Here is a 23,941-nt window from a genome sequence, read left to right on the forward strand (position 1 = left end):
CCACCAGGATCTCATCATGGCTTCCCTGGATCCAGACAGGACAGGAATTAAGTGTCTTAAGTCTGAGAAAACTGAGGCCCTGAATACAGAGTCACCTTGCCTGACATCCTGCTGTTGTCCCTGACAGAGATGGGACCCATCCCAGGCTTCTTCCTGCCCCACAGTTCCTGGCTACTTGTCTGCTAGAGACCCCAAAAATGAGATCTCTGCAGAGCTCCCACCCTAGGCCAGGAACATCAGGGAAATCTGAGTTGCCTTGGTGGGTGTGACCACTGGTGGGGATGTGGTCACCTTGGCCCAGTTCATTGCTCAGTGTCAGGAGACTTTGTTTGACCACACCTGTTTCATGGTTTGTATTAGCTTTGGCTCTGCCCACAGTTTCCAAAATGGCAACTTTCCACATACACATTTCCATGGACTTCCTTCCCCTCCCTCCCCCCACCGGTCCTCCTCTGAGCCTAAAACATCAATCTTCCTTTTGCTTTGCTTTAAGATTTGTCATATCAGCTGCACCTAGACCTCATACTGCCCTCCCTCCCCTGCACCCTGACCCCCTGCACTCTGCCCCCTGACTTTACTTCACATGCTCCTGCTTTGGGTAATTTATAAACAAGGAAGAGATTAAAACTTTTTTTTTTTAAGATTTTTTTTTTAATTGATTTTTAGAGAGAGAGGAAGGGAGAGAGCGAAACATTGATGTAAGAGTGGAACATCAGTCGGCTGCCTCCGGCATGCCCCCTACCAGGGATTCAGCCTGCAGCGCTGGCATGTGCGCTGACTGGAAATTGAATCAGCAAACTTTCGGTGTATGGAACGATGCCCAGCCAACTTTCTTCCACAGCCTGGGCTACTGTGAGAGGGACAGGCCTGCCGTGGAGAAGCAAAGGGCTGGTTTTGTTGCCTCATCAAATGCCTTACTCAAACTCTCATCCTCTACAAATGTGCTGGAGAAGAGGACAGTGGCATCTTATTGCTTTCTCTCAAAGCCCCAAGAGGACAGGGGTGGGATTCTTGCCCCTGTTCATATTAATGCAGCAGGATCCCGCCTGGTGTCATCAGGCATTCTCTTAACTTCCAGCAGGTACTGCTTGACTCATGAGACAGATCCACTGGGAGACGAGAAGTGGCACCCTAGGCCTTCAGGCATTTTCACATCTGCCTCCCTCCTGCTTTAGCCCCCCACCCCCCAAAACAAAAAACCACCACCATAGAGGTAATGTGTTCTGTAGAACTGACCTTGTGCTGCAGAGTTCCTGCACAGGGTACTTTTCTGCAAGTCACCGAGCCTGGGTTTCCACCTCACTAAGATGAGTGTGGAGGGCAGATCTGCTCCCAGGTCTCTGGCTGGGCCATGTAGGTTTCTGTGAAAATGTGTAGGGGAAGAACAAACCTCTCTACTCTCAAGGTTCTTTTGGCTGGTCTAATAATCAAACAGACATGAGACAGTTTAGCAAAAGAAAACAACCAAATTTAATACATATGTATGGGAACCTTGCATACATGACAGACTCCATGTGCAGGTGAGGTTCAGAGACAGAAAAGGAACCTGGGTATATAAGACTGAGCTAGGGATGAGGTCAACAGTTTTGGAGGCTTCAATGGGTCATTGCAGAATGATAACAAAAACACATTTAGTAAACAGAAGTTTACCCTGACCTATAGACTAGTCAAAAGAAGTTAGATCTGATCATTTATTTTGGGCAAGGTCCCTGATTCAAGTTCTAGGTAGTTAAAAGGAAGGGTAGAAGTTTCTTCTGAGCCTGATGGTAGAATTGTTTTTAGCTCAAAGTAATTGCATACCACTGAGTTACATCTTGGGGTGGCTCATTCTAAACCCCCACAATGGCAAATTTGAGGGCCTGGGAAATAGGGGGAGGGGCTTCATGGCAGGGGACCAGATGATTTGGGGACCAGATGAGGTAAGGTGGGCCTTGAATGTATAGGTGCTTTGGAAGGTCTGGAGGGTCTGGGCTTGTCATTGAAGTCTGAGCAGGGGGGTAGACAGGTAAGAGCACTTCTAGTAGGCCCATTTGGTGGGAGGATAGGGGGGCTGCAGGGCCTAGAAGCTGAGAAGGGAGGAAGCTAGGGCAGTCCTCGGGGATAGAGGGGTCTGACAGTAGCAGGGGGGTTGGGGGAGGTTCAAGTAGGGGTGCTGAGAGCCAGATAATCCCATATTTTCAGTCAGAGCCTCAAGTATGAGATGGGTACCATCAACAGAAACGTGCACTCTCCTTCTGGGGCACACCCCTGAGCCATTCCCTTCCTCCTCTACTTCCCCCACAGGCACACATCTCCTAAACTGTAAGGGACTCCACTAGATTTGCAACCGGGGGAGCAATGGGCAGTGGCATCTTGTACCCAGCTAACCCCCTGAACCTGTCTTCAAGGCCCTTTTTTCTGAGCTCCCAGTGAGCCAAAGCAGCCCAGCCTAGGTTCTCCTGTTGTTGCTTCTACCCTAAGCCCTTCCTTGTTTCACTGTCCTGAGTGTGCTTTTGTTGTGGCCAATAAAGTTTTGCTTGCTTTGCTGCAAAACAACAAACCCCCCCCAAAACAGAAATGGAGGCCTGGGGTTCATTGGATTCGTGTTTATGACATTTTGGGTGTCTGGGAAGGGAGAGTGGGATGGCTTCAGTTTTGTTGGCCACCAGGTGCACTGAGAACTGCCTGGGAGGGAGACTTCCCAGACCTCAGCCAATATCAGCCCAGGACAATTAAGTCTGCAACTGCGGCAGCAGTTTGCTTTCTTGATGCTTTTAGTTGTCTAATATTTTGCATCAAGCACTCCTATATTAAGAATGCAGTGGTATCATGTTTGGTGCCTGGTCTTTTTCATGATGTTTTCACCTTTATTTCTAATTGGGGGCACATTATCAGAACTAGTCTGGTCACTGTCAAATAAAAAGACAAAGTGGATGATATTGTTAGAGGCTATAATTATGGTGACTGTAGAAAGAAAAAGGTGGGGGGAAAAAGGGAAGGAAAGGAGGGAGGGAGAAAGGAAGGAAGGAAGGAGGAGAAAGATGACACTTGTCTCTCTAACCATTTGGAGTTCTGATTCACAGAACATTGTTACAGCACGTGCTACAGATGTTACGGCTAGGATAGTGCCATGGCAATAGCTCAAACATAGTTAAAATTCACTTTCACTCAGCCTACCGGCCATTAGCTTTAAGGATGTTAAATTCTTGATACATTAAAAAAAAAATTGAGATGTGTGTTATTTCAAATTAAGTGAAACTTCAAAAATGTTTTCAAGTTCCTCTATTTTAAACAAGCATAATTCAATTTTAGATAAAATGCCACTGTGCTATCCAGGAATTTACCACTAAAAGAGAGGAAATGCAGGTGTGTGTGTTTTTTTAATAGCTAATTGATGTATAATATGCATACCATAAAACTCACCTATTATAAATGTACATTTTAAGGATTTTGATAAATTTCCTGAGTCACATAACACTCAGGACAGTCCAGTTTTAGAACATTTCCATCACCCTACAAATGCAAGTGGTGGTTGCGCTCTCTGGCAAAATCCATGCCAAAACCAACATGCACCACCCCATCCCAAACTAATTCCAGGCAAGGCTAATGTAAAGGCCAGTTGGGCTCTCTAGCCACTTGTCCACCCCATCTAGCAATATTCAACATTCCTCCTTCCTCTCCTCATGCCTCCAATTGGTGACAGCATTGTCTCATTCTGGCTCCTGGACTCATCTTTCTCTTCCCTCTATCCACCTTGTGCTTTGGGTAGCCACTCTGAGCTGGATGCAGATGTTGTTTTCTGGGATTCTGGGTTTTTTTGTGTTTTTTTTCTCTCATCTTTTTAAAAAATCTTTACTGATTTCAGAGAGAGGAAGGGAGAGGGAGAGAGAGAAACATCAATGATGAGAGAGTCTTTATTGATCGGCTGCCTCCTGCATGCCTGCTACTGGGGATCGAGCCTGCAACCTGGGCATGTGCCCTGACCAGGAATTGAACCGTGATCTCTTGGATCCTAGGTTGATGCTCAACCGCTGAGCCATTCCCAGCCGGGCTGGGATTCTAGACTTTGACATATCCCACCTTCCCAGAGCCAACCCCATTCCATCTCATCAGCTACTCCCTGTTTTTTTAAATTTTTAAAAATTGATTTTCAAAGAGAGCAAGAGAGAGAAACATCGATGTGAGGGTGGAACTTCAATTGGCTTCCTCCTGCATGCATACTGGGGATGGAGCCTGAAACCTGGGCATGTTCCCTGACTGGGAATAGAACCAGCAACCTTTCTGCGCACGAAAGACATCCAACCAACTGAGACACTCCTGCCAGAACTGCTACACGTTTTGAATGGAGGCTGTTTCCTGCTGCTCCAGCTGTCTGTGCCTGTCTGACATACCAAAGCTGTGCTCCCAGAATTGCTTTTCCATGGCACTTTGGGGTTGCCTGTCTAGTACTGTTGGATATTTCCCATGGCAGTGGAATTCAAACTCTTCCAGAACAAACAACTCTTGCACCTTTACCATAGGTCTACCTTTGCCTCCGTATCCAGCCTCTTCTTCACTTGGCCAGTAAGCTGGTGAGGGGTCCTGGTGGACTTGTTCTCTGTGGTCTCCTTAAGTTACAAGGAGGCCCTCTTCCCTTTTCTACTGGGGAGGGTATGGATTTTTGTCTGCTTTGTTCACTGATATATTCCAAAACCCTAGAACAAAACCTGACCCAAGCAGGCATTAATCAAGCTTATTGAATTATTATCAGGCAGGAGTGTTCTCAATTCCCTTTCACCTTGATAGTTTGGAAAGCCCTTTGGGAAATAGTTCTATTTGACCTATTTTAAGCTTCTTATAGATGTTTGAATATCATTTCTCTGAGGATCCCTGGTTCACTGGGCTATCTTGGGAGCTGGTCTACCCTGCAAAACTGACAATGGACCTCCTTTATTCCTCTGCTCAGGCCAATCTTTGGTGCTTCTCAGCTGTGTTAGTTCCCCCAACTGGACCCCTAACACCAACTGAGCCAGCCTATTCTGAGACATTCGAGCAGCTGCTTCAACTGCTAGGTTGCCTTTTGGGGTTGTGATCTCCCAACTACTCTTTTTGACTTAGCCTTCCACCAAATGAGACTCCCTAATTCTCTTCTCCCCAGAGTCCTGGGAGGTCATCTTGAGCCACAGCTTTCAGGTGCCTCTCCAACAAGGACTCTGGCCTCCTTGCCTGTTTTGTAGCCAGCTTAGTATCTTGGCCGCCTTTTTCCCTTGCAATGTGCTGCCAGGCCTTTTCCTTCTTCAGTGTGGGAAAATGCTACCTACTCTATTCTCCGTTAGAGGGATTCTGCATCGTTGGCCTGTTAGTGTGAGCACTAAGGTGACACTGGTGTGGTTGCCCACTTCCCCAGTGATCACTCTAGAGGACATTCTGGGTCCAAGTGCTGGGTTAACAGGCCCAGAGACTCCACCATTCCCAAGAGCCTACTTCTGACTGTGGAAGAGCAGCAGGTGGGTGACCCCAGGCAGGCTGGCCAGGCCTGGGGAAGGGAGAGGAGGGACGGGAGGCACTAGACAGCATCTGGGGTCTGGGCTGTACAAGAGCTTAGCTGGGAAGGGGTCTGAGGTGGGCAGGGGCTTTGGGGCGGGGCGGAGGGCGGGATAAACATGTGGAGGGGGCGTGGCGAGTGCTGGGGGCGGGGCCGAGGGAGGAGTCTGGAAGTGGGCGGTGCTGGGGGCGGTGCGTAGGGCCGACCTGAGGGCCTGACTGGCCTGGCGCGGAACCCAGGGCCAGCAGCGAGCTTCGCGGATTCCGGGCTCCGGGAGTCGGGGCGGAGCCGGGGCCGGCGGGCTTCGGGCTGGCCGGGGCGGGGCGGAGGGCCGGCCGGGGCGGACCGGGGCCGGCGATCGGCAGCGCCCCAGCTTCAGGTGTTGGGGCGGCTCCACGTCGCCTGGCGCCTGTGGCTTCCGTGAACCCAGGCCGCCCCCAGCGTCCGGAGCACTGGTCCTTGGCTCCCGCGAGGCCATGGCGGGGCCGGGCCCGGGAGACCCAGACGAGCAGTACGATTTCCTGTTCAAACTGGTGCTGGTGGGCGACGCGAGCGTGGGCAAGACGTGCGTGGTGCAGCGCTTCAAGACCGGCGCCTTCTCGGAGCGCCAGAGCAGCACCATCGGCGTCGACTTCACCATGAAGACGCTGGAGATCCAGGGCAAGCGGGTCAAGGTGGGAGGCCCGGCCTGGGGTCCCCGCGCGGGGTGGCCTGGCCCTCTTCGGCCACTGCGCAGCCCGGGCTCCGACGTGCGCTCGGGTTGGCCAGGACCCCTGGAAGGGTCTCCCTCAGCGGGGGCGGGGGTTGTTCTGCTCCCTCAGTACCTAGCGCCCAAGATAGTTCTGAGGTGTCTGGCAAATCCCTTTTGCTTTTCCTTTCCCCTCCTCCTGTCGGAGGAGGCCTGGGCCTTGGGGTCTGAGCCAGGTACGGTCCGCAAAGCTCCGGCCTTGGGGGGTGTGAGTGTGAGTGTGAGTGTGTGAGAGAGAGAGTGTGTGTGTGTGTGTGTGTGTGTGTGTGTGTGTGTGTGTGTGTGTGCGTGTGCGTGCGCGGGCTCGTAGGGGCTAGTGCGAGGAGGAGGCTCCGCCCTCGCGAGCTCACACCCTTTACTTTGCTCCAACATAATTGGAAGGCAGCTGAGCGCCTCAGAGTGCCGGGGCCTGATGGACACCTGGCCGGCCCGACTCGTCCCCAGCGCGTCCGAAGCCCCGCGCTCGGCCCCCGGGTGGATGACCGGGCCAGAAAACTACACCCGCCCCACGACCAGGAAGGATCAGGAAGTAGTTGCTTCTAGGACCGGAGGGCCCAAACTTTTTGTCAGAATTTCCGGCCTGGCCACGCCTCTCTGCAGTCTCTTTGTGGACTTGGTGGTGGAACTTTACTCGTCTAAGGCCAGCGCTGGGTCCCCTCCCCCAGCTGGAGTTTGATAGAAACTGAAAATTTCACAGATACAGGAAGGTAGGGAAGAGGACCTTTGGCACTGGCTTGGAATAGAAACAGCAGGATGTAGTTGCCACAGAATTCAGGCAGTGGTTTGATAAATAATATTTGTGATTATGAATCAGAATTTCTTAACCTGGGTGTCAGCCCTCTCTAACAGAGACTAAGACCAAGACCAGGGCAGAGCATTGTTCTTTCTTGCACAGTAACTTAACTGCGCTGTACAGAAATCCTTTTCCTTCTTTCATGGTTTTGAGTTCACTTATCTCCAGGACAACTCTTAAGAGCACTGGGCAGGGGCAAGTACAGGGCAAAGGTTATCTCTCTGTTTTCTAGAAGTTGAGCGAGGGCGATTGGAGTTGTTGAGTCCTGATGCTGTGGGTCTCTGCCTCCTTGGTCTGCTGTAGCCTGCTCATGGTTGCCTGTGGCCCAGATACTTGGCTCTTTGTTCCTGCAAAAGTTGGATAATTTCTCAGTGTTGCCTCCCTCCTGCCCCTTCAAGGACAAAAAGTAAGCCAACAGTCTTTACATGACCACAGTGCATCTAGAATAATCTAGAGTAGATGAGACAGAGGAAGCAGAAACTACCTGCCTGGAGGTTTTGTTTTTTTGATTCTCACCTGAGGACATATTCATTGATTTTTAGAGAGAGGGGAAGGGAGAGTGAGAAACATCGATTTGCTTCCAATAAGTTCCCAGACTGGGGATCGAACTCACAACCTAGGTATGTGCCCTGACTGGGAATCAAAACCTGAGACCCTTTGGTGTGCGGATGATGCTTCAACCAGCTGAGCCACACTGGACAGGGCTGAAGGGTTTTTTTTTTTTGTTTTTTTTTTAAAAATAGTCTTGGGTTTCTGTGTGTTTTTGGTCTCCTTGGGATAGGGAAAAAAAAAAAAGAGCAATGTGTGGCCGGCAGCATTGAGTCATTATTTGGGACCACTCCTTTTAGAGCAGGTGGCCAGGGAAGGGCTGTGGGATGGGTGGAATATATCCGTGGGCAAGTTTGTGCCCCGTAATGATGCCAGAAGCCACAGGGAAAGTGGAGTATTAAAATACAGGCATAATCAGCAGTGGTGTCCTTGCAAGCTGTCAGCCTGCTTCCACTCCAGTGTTTGTGGTGACCCATGATGATGGTGGTCAAGGAGGGGGCAGGGTGTTCCTGTTTACCCTGCCAGATAACAACCTGTGCCCCTTTGGAGCCCAGGGTGTACTGTGAACCGGAGCACAGGTTATGCAATGCAGAGCAGGCAGTTCGTTATTTCTTTTCCTTATGGTCACCTCCAGATTGTTCTTAGGAAGCAGCCAGATGGGACTAGGAAAAGGAGAACAGTGTAGGTATGGTAAAACCCTTAATAGTTATAACCATTGCCCTTCTTGAAAGTCTGTTTGCCAGCTGTTTTATAGATGTGTTCTTATTATTAACCCCTTCTCCCACAGGACAGGCTTGCACCAGAGCACACAGCTAGTGAGTGACAGAGGTAGGAATTTTTCTTCTAGTTTTTCTGACTCCAAAACATTGAGGTCTTTCTCCTCCTCCTTAGATCCGATTGTTTGGAGTGGGAAAGCCTTTGGCAGTTACTTACCTACTCATTTTGCAGTCAGAGAAACCTGAAGCCCAGTGCACTGAAGAGGCTCTGAATTAGTAGTGGGTGAGGGACAATCTCTGAAGTCAGGATTTCTGGGCTCTACTGACTCATCAAGAGCAAGTCATTTTTCCTCTCTAAGAGATTGTTTTCTCATAAAATAATTATTTTATGAGTTATTTCTGTAAAATAACTCTGAGGTGTCTTCCCGCAATGTAATTTAAAAAACATAGGGTTATTGAAGTTTAATTTACATACAGTAAACCAGCCATTTTTAGGTGTACAATTCTGTGAACTTTGACAAACATATACAGTCCTGTAACCACAGCCACAATCAAGGTATAGAATACTTTCATCAACCCAGAAAATTCCCATGTATCCTTTTGTGTTATTGTCTCCCTTCACCCCAGCCCCTGGCAGCTACTGATCTGTTTTCTGTCCCTATGGTTTCATCAACATGATTTTCCTGGAACCTTTGATCAGCCAGATTTTATTGTTACTACAGAAGCATGTCCACATCAGGGATTTAGTTTAAACAAGCATCCAGTGTGATCTCCTAAACTTCCTTTTCCTGTAATGATGGCTCTTGTTAGAGTTTAAGGAACTTTAGAGATAGATCACCTTGTGGTTTTCCAGCTCCTCTGAGCTCCAGTGCTTAGGGATATGGTGGAGTGAAGGGGGAAAGGTCAAGAGACCACAGGTTCAGAAGAGCTTCTCACACAGGCCCAACAATACTACTTTTATTTAGTTTTATATTAAAGTCCCACTTGTTTTTATTTGACTTAAGAGTTCTGCTAAAAAATAAAAGTTTGACACAGATTTAATTAAACCCCTTTATTTCTATATATAGTCACTTCCTATTGCAACCAGAGTAACATCCAAACTCCTTACTTGAAGAAATGGGCCCCTGCCTGCCTTGCAGACTTCATCTATCTCCTTGTGCCCCTCTCTCAGTACTCTCCAGCCTCACTAGCCCTTTCTGTCCTTCAGCCATGCTTGCCTCAGGCCTTTTGTATTTTTACCCCTGCCTGTCACACTCTGTCCCAAGGGGCTCTGCTTGAGACCACTGCTTCATCATTTGGCTTCCATTGAGAGTGCCACCTATTCAGAGAGGCCTTCTTTGGCCTCCCAGCCCCTCTTTTCCATTATGGGGTGAGTTCATAGCACTTACCAAGACTTGAAATTATTTTGTTTGTTGGTCTCGTCCAGTTTCAGCTCCTTAAAAGTTCAGAGATCCAGTCTGTCTTGTGTAATCAATGAATCCCTGTACCTACAACAGTATCAAACAGGTGGTGTTCAATACATGTCTGTTAATTGATTTTTATAAAGAGGAAGCTGAGGCCAAAATACATAAGTGAAGTGACCAACATGCCTAAGGCCACGTGCAAGTCAGTGGCAAAACCAGGATTTGAACCCAGTCAGCCTGGCTTCTAAACCCAATGCTTTTTTATACTTGACCACCCTTCTGAGTCCCTTTGTGTTTATAATGATGACTCTGAGATCTTGCAAGTTAATGAATCTAGTAAAAGTGCAGTTGTGGCCACCGTACTTTGAGAGAAGAAGGTGGACTTGGGTATTTTATAGGTTTTCAGTTACAAAGATTGAAACCCCAAAGAATTTCAGGCTAAACAGATGTTCAGGTAACAGAAATCTAGCCAGTCCCAAACAGCTCACATAGCCTGCTGTGCTGGTTAGTAAGGCTCTGTATGTGGTGGTTGGTTCCTGTCCCCTACCTCACATGGATTGAACTTCGAGAATGAATCTAGGTGCTGCCAGTCTTTCAAATTGTGGAGTCTCCGAAAGAAAACCCTGGATTAGGAGTCTGAAGGTCTGGGTTTTATGTCCAACCCCACCACAGCTGTGGCCAGCTCCTTTTCCATTCTTGGCATTTATAAAATGGGATTAATAGTCTTCATTCTGCCTACTTCTTAGGGTTATTGCAAAACTATGGACATGCATAAAATAGTTTAAAATCCTCTATATATTTTTGAATAGATAATTCATTCACATGGTTCAGAATTGCAAAACTTCAAAGATATGAAAGAACATACAGTATAAAATCTCTTTCCATATTTGTTCTTCCAAGCTACCTAGTGCCCTCTAATAAGAGGCAATCAGTGTTAACCCATTTCTGAAAGTGCTGTTGTAAATAAAAACAAGGAATCACAATTATAAGGAAGTATTTTATTACTGTTATTATTTTTCTTCCTAGATTAGACAAATTAGTTCTTTTTTTAATTAAAATTTTTTTTCAATTATAGTTTACATTCAGTATTATTTTGTATTAGTTTCAGGTGTACAGCATAGTGGTTAGACAATCATATATTTTACAAAGTGTTCCCCCTAATATTTCCAGCATGGCCCCATACATAATTACAATATTGACTATATTCCCTATACTGTACTTTACATCCCAGTGACTATTTTTGTAACTACCAATTTGTACTTCTTAATCCCTTCACCTTTTTACCCAGTCCCCCAATCCCCCTCCTCCCTGGCAACCATTAGTCTATTCTCTGTATCTATATGAGTCTATTTCTATTTTGTTTGTTTGTTTATTTTGTTCTTTAGATTCCACATGTAAATGAAATCATATGGTATTTGTCTTTCCCTGTCTGACTTATTTCACTGAGCATAATATCCCCTAGGTCCACTCATGCTTAGACAGATTATTTCTTAATCTGCCTCTCTCCCACAGCTCACTCCCCAGCCTCACTGTTCCCCAGGAAATTTCAGTCGGTTCTAAATCCTTAAAACATTCTGACTGCTCCTCTACTCACTCTTATCTGGGACAACACGAAGGCATTATGTAAACTCCTTTGCCGATTACTGGAAATGCAGTCCTCAAGTTTACACACACAGGTTGTTAGCCTTGTAAAATTGTACCCCATTTAGTCCATCAGGTTCACTCTCCCCTTTTGGGGGATGCTGCTGGATCTCTCATTCACAGAGGTAAAGTCTACACCCTTGGGCCTGGGCCTCCAGATTTCAGGATAAAGCTTCCCTTGGCCCTACAATCGTCGTTTTGTGGTGCTTCCAAAAGAGGGGGTAGGGGTGGGGTAAAAAGAACCAGCTTCTATTTAAAGTTTGCATCCATAGTCCTTCCAATCAAGGTTCTGGTTTTGCTAATGTGCTCTTCCTATTTAGATAAAATTGGTTTGACTTTTCAGTTTTGATCAGAGATAGCAAAAGGACTGTTAGGTAAGAGAGAAGTTCTAGGTCATGTTGGTTGTCTGAAGAAATATATATTTTTTAAATTTATCTTTACTGTTGAAAGTATTACAGATGTTCCACCTTCCCCCCCATTGACCGCCTCTATGCCGCTGCTGCCCCCAAGAAATCTGTTCTTGATATCAGTGACAACCATCCTCATTGCAAAATAAGCCTTGCCTCTCAAGTTTTCCCAAAGTCCTGAGGCACCATGTGAAGGGGAAAGGCAGTGGAAAGGGGGCCAGTGTTAGAGCCCAACGGCATCAGGTTAAAATTTTTGTTTTGCCACATAGGCCCTTGGGCACCTGACGTCACTGCTTTTAATCTGCTTCACCTGCAAACCCCCTAACTTTAAGGACCTAATGTAATAGCCTGTCATCAGTAGCTGGGAACCGATGTTGGTGTGGAAATCACCTGAGATATAGTGGCTGGGAAGACAGGAAGTGTGGGGCTGCCCAACCGGCCTTATGCAAGTTACTTCACTGATCTCTTACTCTATCAGTGAAATGAAGAAAAGAATCCTTGCCTTGCCCGGCCAGGCATGGCTCAGCCGTTGAGCGTCAACATAGGATCCAGGAAATTGTGGTTTGATTCCCGGTCAGGGCACGTTCTCGGGTTTCGGGCTTGATCCCCAGTTCGAGGTGTGCAGGAGGCAGCCGATCAATGACGACTCTCTCATCATTGATTTTTCTATCTCTCCCTCTCCCTTCCTCTCTCTGAAATTAATAAAGATATATTTAAAAAATAATAATAATAAAGAATCCTTGTCTTACTTACCCATGTAGGGTTTTCTGTGTAAGAAAAGGCAAGGGCCTGGCCCCTGAGATGTATGTGGGCAGAGATTCCACAAGTCACAGAAGGCCTTTAGCACCCTGCCAGGTCCACATCACAGCTCAAGATGTTGACATGTCAGTCTCTTCCTCACTTTCATCTCTTTGGTCTTTAAACATTTTCAGGTTTTCTTTATATTCCATTGGTCTTTGTGTAGTACTAGGCCTGTGGTAGGCCCTTGTTGAGGCCTGGTGCTAAATGGTTTTCTTTCAATGCTTTGGGAATAAGGAAATCATACAGTTGAGTAGTAATAGGGCAGCTTTCCCTCCCACATGTACTGAATCTTCTGTTTACACCATTGTTCTCATACATTGTTCCCCTTGATCCTCACAGTGGCCGTCTGAGAGAGACCCCCCATTTTACTGAGGGGGAAATGAAGGTCTGTGTGTGACAAGTCTGAAATAGAACCTAGGCTTCCAGCTCCTAGTCTGGTGCTTTTCCCTCATTGCTGTATTATGCTCTCTACCACTACCAAAACACACACACGCACACGCACACGCACACACACACACACACACGACCAGTTTAATATATAGGCCATCATATATCACTTGCATTTTACATATTTTTGTTAATCCTCACCCTGGGATATTTTTCTACTGATTTTTAGAGAGAGTGGAAGGGAGGAAGGATAGGGGAGAAGGACAGAGAGAGAGATCAGTGTGAGAGAGACATCAATAGGTTGCCTCCTGCATGGTACGTGCCCTTGACCAGGAATTGAACCTTTGACCCTTCGGTGTGCAGGCCGATGCTCTAACCATTGAGCCACACTGACAAGGGTTTGTTTTACATTTTGATTAGGAGTATCTATTAAATTTGTCTGATCCTAGTGTGTCATTTAAGGCCACCATCTTCTCACTGATTTTCTATCTGGATGATCTATTTATTGATGTCAATGGGGCATTAAAATCCCCTACTACGACTGTATTACTGTCAATCTCTCCTTTATGTTCATGAAGGCTTGCTTTACATATTCAGGTGCTCTTTTGTTGGGTGCATAAGTGTTTATACAGGTTATATCATATTGTTGGATTCCCCCCTTTAACATAATGTAGAGTCTTTTTTTGTTTCCTGTTATAGCCTTTGTTTTAAAGTTTATTTTGTCAGACATAAGTATTGCTACCCAAGGTTTTTTTTCCTTTCTATTAGCATGAAATGTCTTTTTCATCCTTTTACTTTTAGTCTTTGTGTATCTTTCATGCTGAGGTGGGTCTCTTGTGGGCAGCATATATATGGGGTTTGTTTTCTTATCCATTCAGCTACCCTATGTCTTTTGATTGGAGCATATAAACCATTTACATTTGAAGTGATTATTGATAGGTATGTATTTATTGCCATTTTAAGTTTAGCTTTTTGGCTGTGTTCCTCTGTTCTGTTTTGTTTTTTTCTTCTTCATATTAAAGCAGTCCCGTTAACATTTCTGGTTTGGTTGTCTGGGAAGCTCTTTATTTCATCTTCAATATTATTTATTTATTTATTTATTTATTTATTTATTTATTTATTTATTTATTTAATATATCTTCATTGATTTCAGAGAGAGGAAAGGAGAGGGAGAGAGATAGAAACATCAATGATGAGAGAGTCATTGATCGGCTGCCTCCTGCACGCCCCCTACTGGGGATCGAGCCCGAAACCCAGGCATGTGCCCTGACCAGGAATTGAACCCTGATCGCCTGGATCCTAGGTTGACACTCCACCGCTGGGCCACGCCCGGCTGGGCCATCTTCAATTTTAAATGATAGCCTTGCTGGGTAAAGTAGCCTTGGTTGTAGGTCCTTGCTCTTCATCACTTTGAATATTTCCTGCCAATGTCTTCTGGCTTGAAATATTTCTGTTGCAAAATCAGCTGACAGTCTTAGGGGAGCTCCCTTATAGGTAACTGTCTTTGTCTTGTGGCTTTTAGGATTTTCTCTTTGTTTTTAACCTTTGCAATTTTAAGAATAATGTGTCTTGGTATGGGCCTCTTTGGCTTCACCTTGTTTGGGACCCACTATGCTTCCTGGACTTGTATGCCTCTTTCCTTTGCCAGGTTAGGGCAATTTTCAGTCATTACTTCTTCAAATAGCTTCTCAATCTCTTGCTCTCTCTCTTCTCCTTCTGGTACCCCTATGGGGTAGATGTTGTTACCCTTCATGTCCCAAAGGTCCCTTAAAGTATCCTTATTTTTAAAATTTTTTTTTCTTTTTGCTGCTCTGAGTGTTTTTTCTGCCTTGTCTTCCAAATCACTGATTTGATCTTCTGCTTCATCTAACCTACAGTTTTTTCCTTCCAGTGTATTCTTCATTTAAGTTACTGTATTCTTCATTTCCGACCGGTCTTTTTTTATGGTTTCTATGTCCTTTTTCATGCTGTTGAGCACCCTTATAACCATTACTTTGAACTCTATATCTGATGAATTACTTGTCTCCATTTCATTTAGCTCTTTTTCTGGTAATTTCTCCTATTCTTTTATTTGGGGCCTGTTTCTTTGTCTTCCCATTTGGGCTGCCTCTCTGTGTTTGTTGTATTAGAGAAATCTATGACTCCCAGTCTTCGTGGGGTGGCCTTATGTAGTAGGTGTCCTGTGGGGTCCTGTGGTGCAGTCTCATTCATCATTTGAGCTGGGAGCTCCAGGAATGTTTCTTGTGTGGGTTATGTGGGCCCTTCTGATGTAATTGAGTCTTGATTGCTACTGGCCTATTTGCGCTTGGGATTGACCCTCAGAATGGCTGACTGTGAGACTCAGCCTCGACTATGGCATGCGAGCTGCTGTGCAGGTGCTGACCACATGAAACAGAATTCGCCTCAGCAGGGTTTGGTGCCTGCTGAGATCTCTATTTGGATATCCTGCCTGTGAAGCTTATTGGATCCTGCTCTGATATTGTCTGAAGATGCCACTGGGTGTGTTGGTTCTGGGTCTCTTGGGGAGGGACTCTAGTGCTGGCCAATGTCAGATGCTGCCTGTGACTGGTCGTGGGCAACCTGTTTGGGGCAGTCTCAATGTGGCTTCTTATGTAAATTCTTGGTTATAAGACTTCTCTTCAGTTAATCTTCAGTTGGTTATTCAGGATGATTGTCCTATAATTTATTTGTAATTCCAGTTTGGTCCTGGAAGGAGTTGAGTGTAGGTTGTACCTACTCTGCCACCATGTTGGATTCTCCCCTGAAATGAGAATTAGAAGGGAAAAATGCCTGAAACTTAGAAGGTGCTCTGTTGAGTTTAATTATAGTTGTTAGCTAGAAGGTACCATCTGACACCCTGATACATAAACTGCATGTTAGGTAGATCTTTATATGGCAGAGTTCATGGTTTATTCATCCATTCTGTAAGTATCTGTTCTTTCCCAGGTATTATTATAAGCACTGATGAGAAAAAAGGTAACTAAGAGACAGTCCCTGTTCTTTAGGAACTAACATCATGTTGGGGGAACAGATGTGTAAACCAGTAGCTAGCATGGGATGATATTAATGCTGTTGCTGTAGTGACTAATTTCTTTCTTTTTTTTTAAAAAAAATGTCTTTATTGGTTTCACAGAGAGGAAGGGAGAAGGGGAGAGAGAGATAGAAACATCAATGATAAGAGTCATTGATCGGCTGCCTCCTTAATGCCCCCCACTGGGGATCGAGCTCCCAACCTGGACACTTGCTCTGACTGGGAATCGAACCATGGTCTCCTAGATCATAGGTTGATGCTCAACCATTGAGCCACGCTGGCTGGGCATCTTTTTTTTCTTTTTCTAAAATATATTTTTATTGATTTCAGAGAGAAGAAGGGAGAAGGAGAGAGATATATAAACATCAATGATGAGACTGTCATTGATCGGCTGCCTCCTGCATGCCCCCTACTGGGGATCGAGCCCGCAACCTGGGCATGTGCCCTGACCAGGAATTGAACCATGACCTTCTGGTTTATAGGCCAACACTCAACCACTGAGCCAAGCCACCAGGCAGTAACTGCAATTTCTGACCCAAGAATTGGAACACATGGCCTAAAAAGTACATATGTGTTTATTGTGGTGACAGCAGGACTGAATTTTTAAAATTAGTACTGTTCCCTCAAAGCAGGATCCTGTGGTTGTCATAGGGATGTGTGTTGAGTGCTGCAGGGGCACAGAGGAGGCAGCAGTATGCTTTTCCCAAGGTTATAGAGGTAATGAGGTTTGAGCTGGGCCCTGCAAGGTAAGTGAGAGTTTCCCAATGGGGACCAACAGAAGGAACTTTGCTACCAAGGTCATGTATGTACAAACCATGGAGGTGTGAAAGAGGAAGTATGTGTGTTTGTCCACTTCAAGTGTAGTTGGAATGTGGGGTTAGTGAGACTATGGATGGGGTCAGGACCAGCCTTCTAATCATGCTGGAAGGTGTGTCAACTGTCCTAAGGGAGCACACCGGTAGGATTTGTCTGGGAGACCCACTGTTTTTTCCTGAGGGTTGACATGAACTGGAGTCATAGTCAGCAGTGACTATGGGGCATCCAAGAGATCAAGTCTGAATGAACCTCCATCTTGACCCACTCTCCATTAATTCAAGTAGCAGGGCATCAGAGGGACAGTTTGAGGGAAGGCAGAGTTCACTTTGGGACATCTGGCATCCAAGCCCCCTGTAGGCCAGGTCCTTGCTTATGAGGAGTGTTGGAAAAAAGAAGCAAGTTGGGTTTCAGGGAATTATTGCAGAGGCTCTGAGGGCTCCACAAGACCATTTACCAAAGAAATCAGAATTTGTAGTTGTGTCTGTAGGAATGTTCTCGTTACTTGCTCTTAGCATACATTGTTGCCATGAGGAGTTTGCTGTCTACCCTGTTTGTTGCTGACTCCTCCGTGCCTGACTGGACTGAATTAAATGGAAAGGCTTTTGGTATCCTGCCTTGGTTTAGTCACTCCATGTTTTCCTGTAGTGTTCAAAGGGGCCTGTGAGTATGGTTTGGATGGTGGCAAGGAAGAGGAAGGGCTTGGGTGGTTGGTGATGTTCTCAGCTTCCCTGTGAGAGCAAAGAAGGGGTCCTTGGTTAGCTGGTGGCCCTTTGTGAGTGACCAAGGCAAGACTCGTTGGCCAGAGGTGAGGGTTCTTTCCCACCTTGTGTCTTTTCCCCACCAAGACTATTCAGGAAAGGTTTTGACCAATTCCTGCAGGAGGTATAAGTCATCAGTTAAGTTTCTGGGAACAAAAACAATAGACATGATTTGTTGGGGTGCTGTGCACACAGTATAGGGTATGGGGTCACACAGAACTCTTCTTGTTTTAAATTAAATTTATTGGGGAGACGGAACTCTTCTGATACTACTTTCCTATAACCCTGTGACCTCTCATCTAAGAAATAATTAGACTTATCTTTTAGGGCTATTTCAAGAATGAAATGGACCAATAGATGTGAAGCACTAATAGTGTTAGAGCCTGAAGATTCTCAAAGCATGTTAGAACCCCACCATTACCCTGTGATCCTACTGGCCCTGCAAAATGGAGCTGGTCACTGCTGTTCCCAAGTTACTGGTAAGGAAACAGACTCCAGCTACTGTGACCATTCTTGATCACTTGGCTGGTGGAGTAGTAGGTCAGGATTCCCGATCTCTCATTCAAACCGCAGATGGACCAACCAAGGAGAGCTGCATTGTGACATAGGACAAAGAAAATAATCTCTCATGTTTAGGGGGCTTGAGGAATTTATGCTCAAAGGAGTTCATCGCAGCCTTGCTGCCCACTGCAGAGAAGCAGCTTGCCCCTCTAATACCGGCTGTGTTAGGTTCACATTGTTTGCCCCTCCCTGTATTTCTAGCTCAGCGTTCTCACCTTTCTCTTCCTCACTTGGTCTGTGTCCAGCTACCTGAGTGTCTTTATCCCACTAACACACCGTAGGAAGTTTTGCAGTGTCTACTGTCCTCGTAACGGTGCACCCATGGCTCAGGCTGTGGCTTGTTTGTGAGCCTGGGCCAAGCTCTGCTCTTCCCTTCCCTTGGAGAACAGAGGCAGGATAGTGACAGCAGTGTTGGCTGGAGGAATGGCCTGCAAACTCCACCTCCTGATTTGACTCACTACATCCCAAGATACCATGAAAAATAGCTCAGGAACTTGTATTTGGGTCAATCTGACCAGTTTTTTGAGTTTTGTTCTGAGAACTAATTTTTCCAAGGTCTTTTTCGGCTATAAAGAAGCAAGGAACTACCCTCTGCCTGCTTTGTCAGGCGGGAGAAAGACTATTCAGATAAAATCCTCTTCTGGTTCCATTCCGAGGGACAGTGCTGGACACAGTTTTTGGGAACTTAATCACGTGTGCTCCCCTCCGCCCCCAGAACAGTGTTTATAAGAGAAACAAATAGCAAATGTATAGCCTCGGCTTCCACTAATCCCACAGTCTTGGTGCAGGAAGGTCATCTTCCAGCAGTGGGTTGGAAGAGTCAAGGGATGCAGTGTGAACAGTCTCTGTGTTTCAGAGCAAGGTCCTACTGTCAAATGACCCTTCATACTTCTTCAAAGGCTGTGGTAAGTTTGGTGCAGGTGAGGGCAGCAGAAAGGGGCTAGCTGCTGATGGACAATATTTTCTCTGTATACTCCACATTGAGCTTGCCATGGGCAAAGGCCCCCACCATAGAAACAGTAGGGTCACTGCTGGGCACCAACTCTTGCACGTCACTAGCAACTGGGATGGAAAAAGAAGTGCCAGTTTTCATGCATCCAACTGGGAAGTGATCTGACACTGGATTCTTAATTACCTTCAAGAGCTTCTGGGGGCCATCAGCTGCTGGAACACTGCATTTGTGTAAAAGCTGAACCGTGAGACCACAAAAGTGGTCAAAGTTTCTGGGAATTCGAGTCCGGGGGTTCACTTCAATCAGCACATTCTTCTGTGTATGGATATAAACCTGCAGCAAGCCAGCTCGGTTCAGGGGACTGTCCATCAGCATCAGTAAACTCTAGTGAGCTATGTCTTACCTCACTTCCCCAGGGTTCTGTCCATTCTACAACATGACTTGTGGTTGTCGTAGTTTAGCAGCTCATTAGTCTTCCCTACCTTGACTGTCTCCAGACTGGCCCCTTCCAGCACCACAATGAGCCTACAGCCTCCCATCTTGCTTCCCGCCCCAAGTCGGGGCCCCTTGGGCACCACAACATCCCAGTCCTGTTACCGGTCTCCACCACGATGCTCACGAGGTTGGAATCCACCACTGGGCCAATCACATGTGCTTTTGACCTAATAAGCAGCATTGATTTCCCACCTGGGCACATACACACTTATTCCATTAGGAACAGCAACCAAGAGTCCCTGGAAAGTAGTTTGAGCCTTGCTGCTCCTCTGATCTCCCTCTCACTGGTCTGACTACCAGGACCTGCCTTCAGAAGGATTCCTTCCTTGTTCAGTACCTGCAGTGTGCCAGGTTACTGGTGGCACAGAGGGTTAAGATGGGGTCTCTCCCCTTAAGAGCATGTTCTCAATGGTGAGAGATAGACTTACAGACCGGGAGACCCTGTACAGACAACACTAGGACAATTTCCACTATGTAGACTGTTTTGTTTGGCCTACACAATGGCAATTTGCTGGTTTGTCTTTTATTACATTTGCTTCAGGAAGGATATCCTTTTCTGTCATCTTGCTGCATTTTATGTTCCCTGTCTGGCCCCCAAAGACACCTTAGTTTGGAACATTTGACTTAAATGGATAACATATTCTATGGTGTGGGCTGCTATAGAGGCAAGAATTAAGGGCTATGGGAGCATAAAGGAAAGAATGAATTCTGCTAGGGTTGGGTCCCAGGCCTGTGTGTCAGGGAGAGCTCTACTGACCAGGTGACTTTTGAACGGGGGTCCTGAAGGTTTGGTAGGAGTTCACCAAAAGGTCAAGATGAATAGAGTCTATCCTAGAAAAAGGAGGTATTGACAAGAATGATAATACCCCATCATGGGTATGGGGACTAGAGGGACAGTGTACACTGGGAGTTGTTAGGTGTGGAAGTTAGAAGAGAAAATAAACCTTATGGAGACTGTGCTTCCTTGACTGAGGCAGCAGTTGGTGGACTGGAGCCCGCTTATCACCAAGGCAAAAGAAGGGAGGAAACAAGGACTCTTGCTGTCTTGAAACCCCCCACCCCACCCCACCCCACCCTACCCACTTGAAACTCCCCTGCTGAGTGGGAGGCAGGTAGCTCCTGTCTTCTGAACTGACACCCTCTGGGAGCCATTTCCATCCAAACTGGGCTTCACTCTTACCCTTTGTGCCCAGCAGATTCTTCTGGACTTCACTCTAGATATCAGCAGCCAAGGGAATTTCCCCTAAAGAGAAAGCCTGGCACAGGAAAGGTGAGAGAAGCAGGAGGTGTGCCAGGTGGGAGGTGAGACAGTTAAGTGAGGGCTCAGGTACAATGCACGGTACAAAGTCCCTGTTTGTCAAGTGCGAGTACAGGAGAGAACTTCCAGGGGATGGGGTGGCTGGTGAAGTAGGCAGAGTAGGGTGGTGGTTTCAACTTGGCAGATGTTCTTAGTATTTTAAGGCTGTTTATGTGGTCGGGGTAGTGAAATACTCTCAGAGTCTCATCAGGATGCAAATTACCCAACGGTTAGCTTTCCTAAACTAGGGCCCAGAGTCCAGCTATTAGATGAAGAGCAGGCAGGGCAGGTAACAGTCTCATAAAGGCAGAAATAGTGCTCATCGCCTGGCCGGGCATGGCTCAGCGGTTGAGCGTCGACCTAGGATCCAGGCAATCGGGGTTCAATTCCCAGTCAGGGCACATGCCTGGGTTGCGGGCTTGATCCCCGGCAAGGGGGTCGTGCAGGAGGCAGCAGATCAATGATGTTTCTCTCATCATTGATGTTTCTATCTCTCTCTCTCCCTCTCCCTCTCTGAAATCAATAAAGATATATTTAAAAAAAACAAACCTGATAAAAATATCCTTTAAAAAAAAGAAATAGTACTCATCTATTCAGTGTATATTTATGGAGCACCTTCTACATGCCAGGCACTATGCTGGGTGTTGGACACATGGAGAAAGCCAAATAGACACAGGTCTTCAGGAAGATTCTCTTCACTTTCATTTATCTGAAATATCTTATTTTACCCTCATTTTTGAGAGATTTTTTTTTTTTTTTTCCTGGGTAGACTGGTATTGAGAGTTTTTTTTTAGGTTCCTTGTTTTTCTTTTCAACACTTTTCAGCATTGTCTTCTGGTGTTCATTATTTCCAATAGGAAGTCACTTGTCATTTTTGTTGTTCCTTTATATCTTTTTATTCCTCCCAACTGGTTTAAAAATTTCTTTTGTACCTTTGGTTTTCATCAATTTGGCTATAGTCTCTGATGATATATTTTGTATTTCTTCTGCTGGGGTTTGCTGAGCCTTTTTGGATAATTAATTTAGTATTTTCATCAGACTTGAAAATTTCAGTCATTAGTTCTACATTCTCAATATTGTCTACTTCTGGGACTGCAATTATGTGAGTATGAGACTGTTTGATATTGTCCCACAGATCCCTGTTTATTTTTTCCCCAATTTTTATTTTTCCTCTTTATTTTCCAGATTGAATATTTCTATTGATTTTTCTTCAAATTCATAATTCTTTCTTCCTCCTTTTTTTTTTTTTTTTGGCATTTTCATGCTTCTTTTAACATCATTGAATAAATATTCCACTTCACTTATTGTACTTTTAAGTACAATAGAACCTCAAGTCTCTTTTAAATGTCTTTAAAAATAATTTCCATTTTTCTGCTGAAATTCCCTATTTACTCATTGTGATCATATTTGCTCTAATTCTTTGACCATATCTTCCTTCGATTTTCTGATCATATTTAAAATAACTATTTTAAAGTATTTGTCTATTAAATCTATATATGGGCCGTTTTGGCATCATATTTTTAAATTGTCTTTTTATTTTTAAAAATTTCTTTATTGTTGAAGATATTACAGATTTCCCCCTTTTTTCCCCATTGACCCCTTCCCCCCAGCATCTCCTCCCCCCAGGCCTTCATCACACTATCATCTCTGTCCATGGGTTATGCATATATGCATATAAGTTCTTTGGTTAATCTCCCTCGCAACCTGCGCCTTCCCTCTGAGGTTCCTTAGTCTGTTCCATGCTTCTATGTCTCTGGCATCGTTTTAAAATTTTATGTTTTAATCCTCCCCTGAGGACATGCTTAGAGAGAGGTAAGGAAGAAGGGAGAGAGAGAAGGAGTGAGAGAGGAACATCAATGTAAGAGAAATATTGATTGGTTGCCTTCCATGTGTGCCCCGACGAGGGACTGAACCCGCAACCCAGGTATGTGCTCCTACTGAGAATCAAACCGCCAACCTTTCAGTGCACAGGATGACACTCATACCAACTGAGTCACTCTGGTGGGGCATATTTTTAAATTGGTATTTAAATTTTGTTTTCAATTAGGGTTGACAAGCAGTATTATTTTATATTAGTTTCATGTGTGCCGCATAGTGGTTAGACAATCATATATTTCAGTGTTCCCATCGATAATTCAAGTTACTCACCTGGCACCATACATAGTTATTAAAATATTATTGACTATATTCCCTATGCTGAACTTCACATTCCCTATGACTACTTTGTAACTACCAGTTTGTACTTTTTAATCCCTTTACCTTTCTTATTGAGCCACCCAACCCCTCTCCCATTTGGCAACCATCACCCTGTTCTCTGTATCTATGAGTCTGTTTCTGTTTTATTTTGTTCTTTAGAGTCCACATATAAGTGAAATCATACATATTTGTTTTTCTCTGACTTATTTCACTTAGCGTCATACCCTTTAGGTCTGTCATGCTGTCACAAATGGTAGAATTTCCTTCCTTTTCTATGGTGGAGTAATATTCCATTGTATCTGTGTATCACATCTTTATCCACTCGTCTATTGATGGACACTTGGGTTGCTTCCATATATTGGCTATTGTAAGTAACGCTGCAGTGAACATGGGTGCATATATTCTTTTAGAATTAGTGTTTTGCGTTTCTTCAGGTATATACCCAGAAGTGGAATCACTGGGTCATAAGGTAGTTCCATTTTTAATTTTTTGAGGTAACTCCATATTGCTTTCCACAGTGGCTGCACCTATCTGCATTCCCACCAAGAGTGTATCTTTTCTACACATCCTTACTAGCACTTGTTTGTTGACTTATTGCTGATAGCCTTTCTGACAAGTGTGAGGTGATATCTCATTGTGGTTTTAATTTTCATTTCTCTGATGATTAGTGAGGTTGAGCATCTTTTCATATGTCTATTGGCCATCTGTACATTCTCTTTGGAGAAGTGTCTATTCAGGTTCTCTGCTTTCTTTCTTTTTTTCATCCCTTGGGCCATATCATTTTATTGACAGGTCAGAGGAAGAGCCAGGGGTAAGGCTCCCTCCCTTCCTATGTGCCTACCCAGGAGCATCCCTCTGCTGGAAGCAGGAAGCCCAGGAGGCTGCTG

General features: G+C 45.4%; 1 protein-coding gene and 1 pseudogene across 1 annotated transcript in view; one reads left to right on the forward strand and one right to left on the reverse strand.

Moving 5' to 3' along the window:
* Window positions 1-5,855: 5,855 nt before the first annotated feature.
* RAB43 (RAB43, member RAS oncogene family) overlaps window positions 5,856-23,941 on the forward strand; it is a 30,569-nt gene continuing 12,483 nt past the window's right edge. Inside the window, exon 1 of the mRNA XM_016197350.2 lies at window positions 5,856-6,177. Within this exon, the coding sequence (XP_016052836.1) occupies window positions 5,980-6,177 (198 nt within the window). The 5' untranslated portion in view covers window positions 5,856-5,979. The remainder of the gene's footprint in view (window positions 6,178-23,941) is intronic.
* On the reverse strand, window positions 18,998-23,020 carry LOC107525232 (ribosomal RNA small subunit methyltransferase NEP1 pseudogene; annotated as a pseudogene).

Source organism: Miniopterus natalensis, chromosome 7, assembly GCF_054644295.1.
Source record: "Miniopterus natalensis isolate mMinNat1 chromosome 7, mMinNat1.hap1, whole genome shotgun sequence".
In the NCBI taxonomy this organism is placed as follows: Eukaryota; Metazoa; Chordata; class Mammalia; order Chiroptera; family Miniopteridae; genus Miniopterus; species Miniopterus natalensis.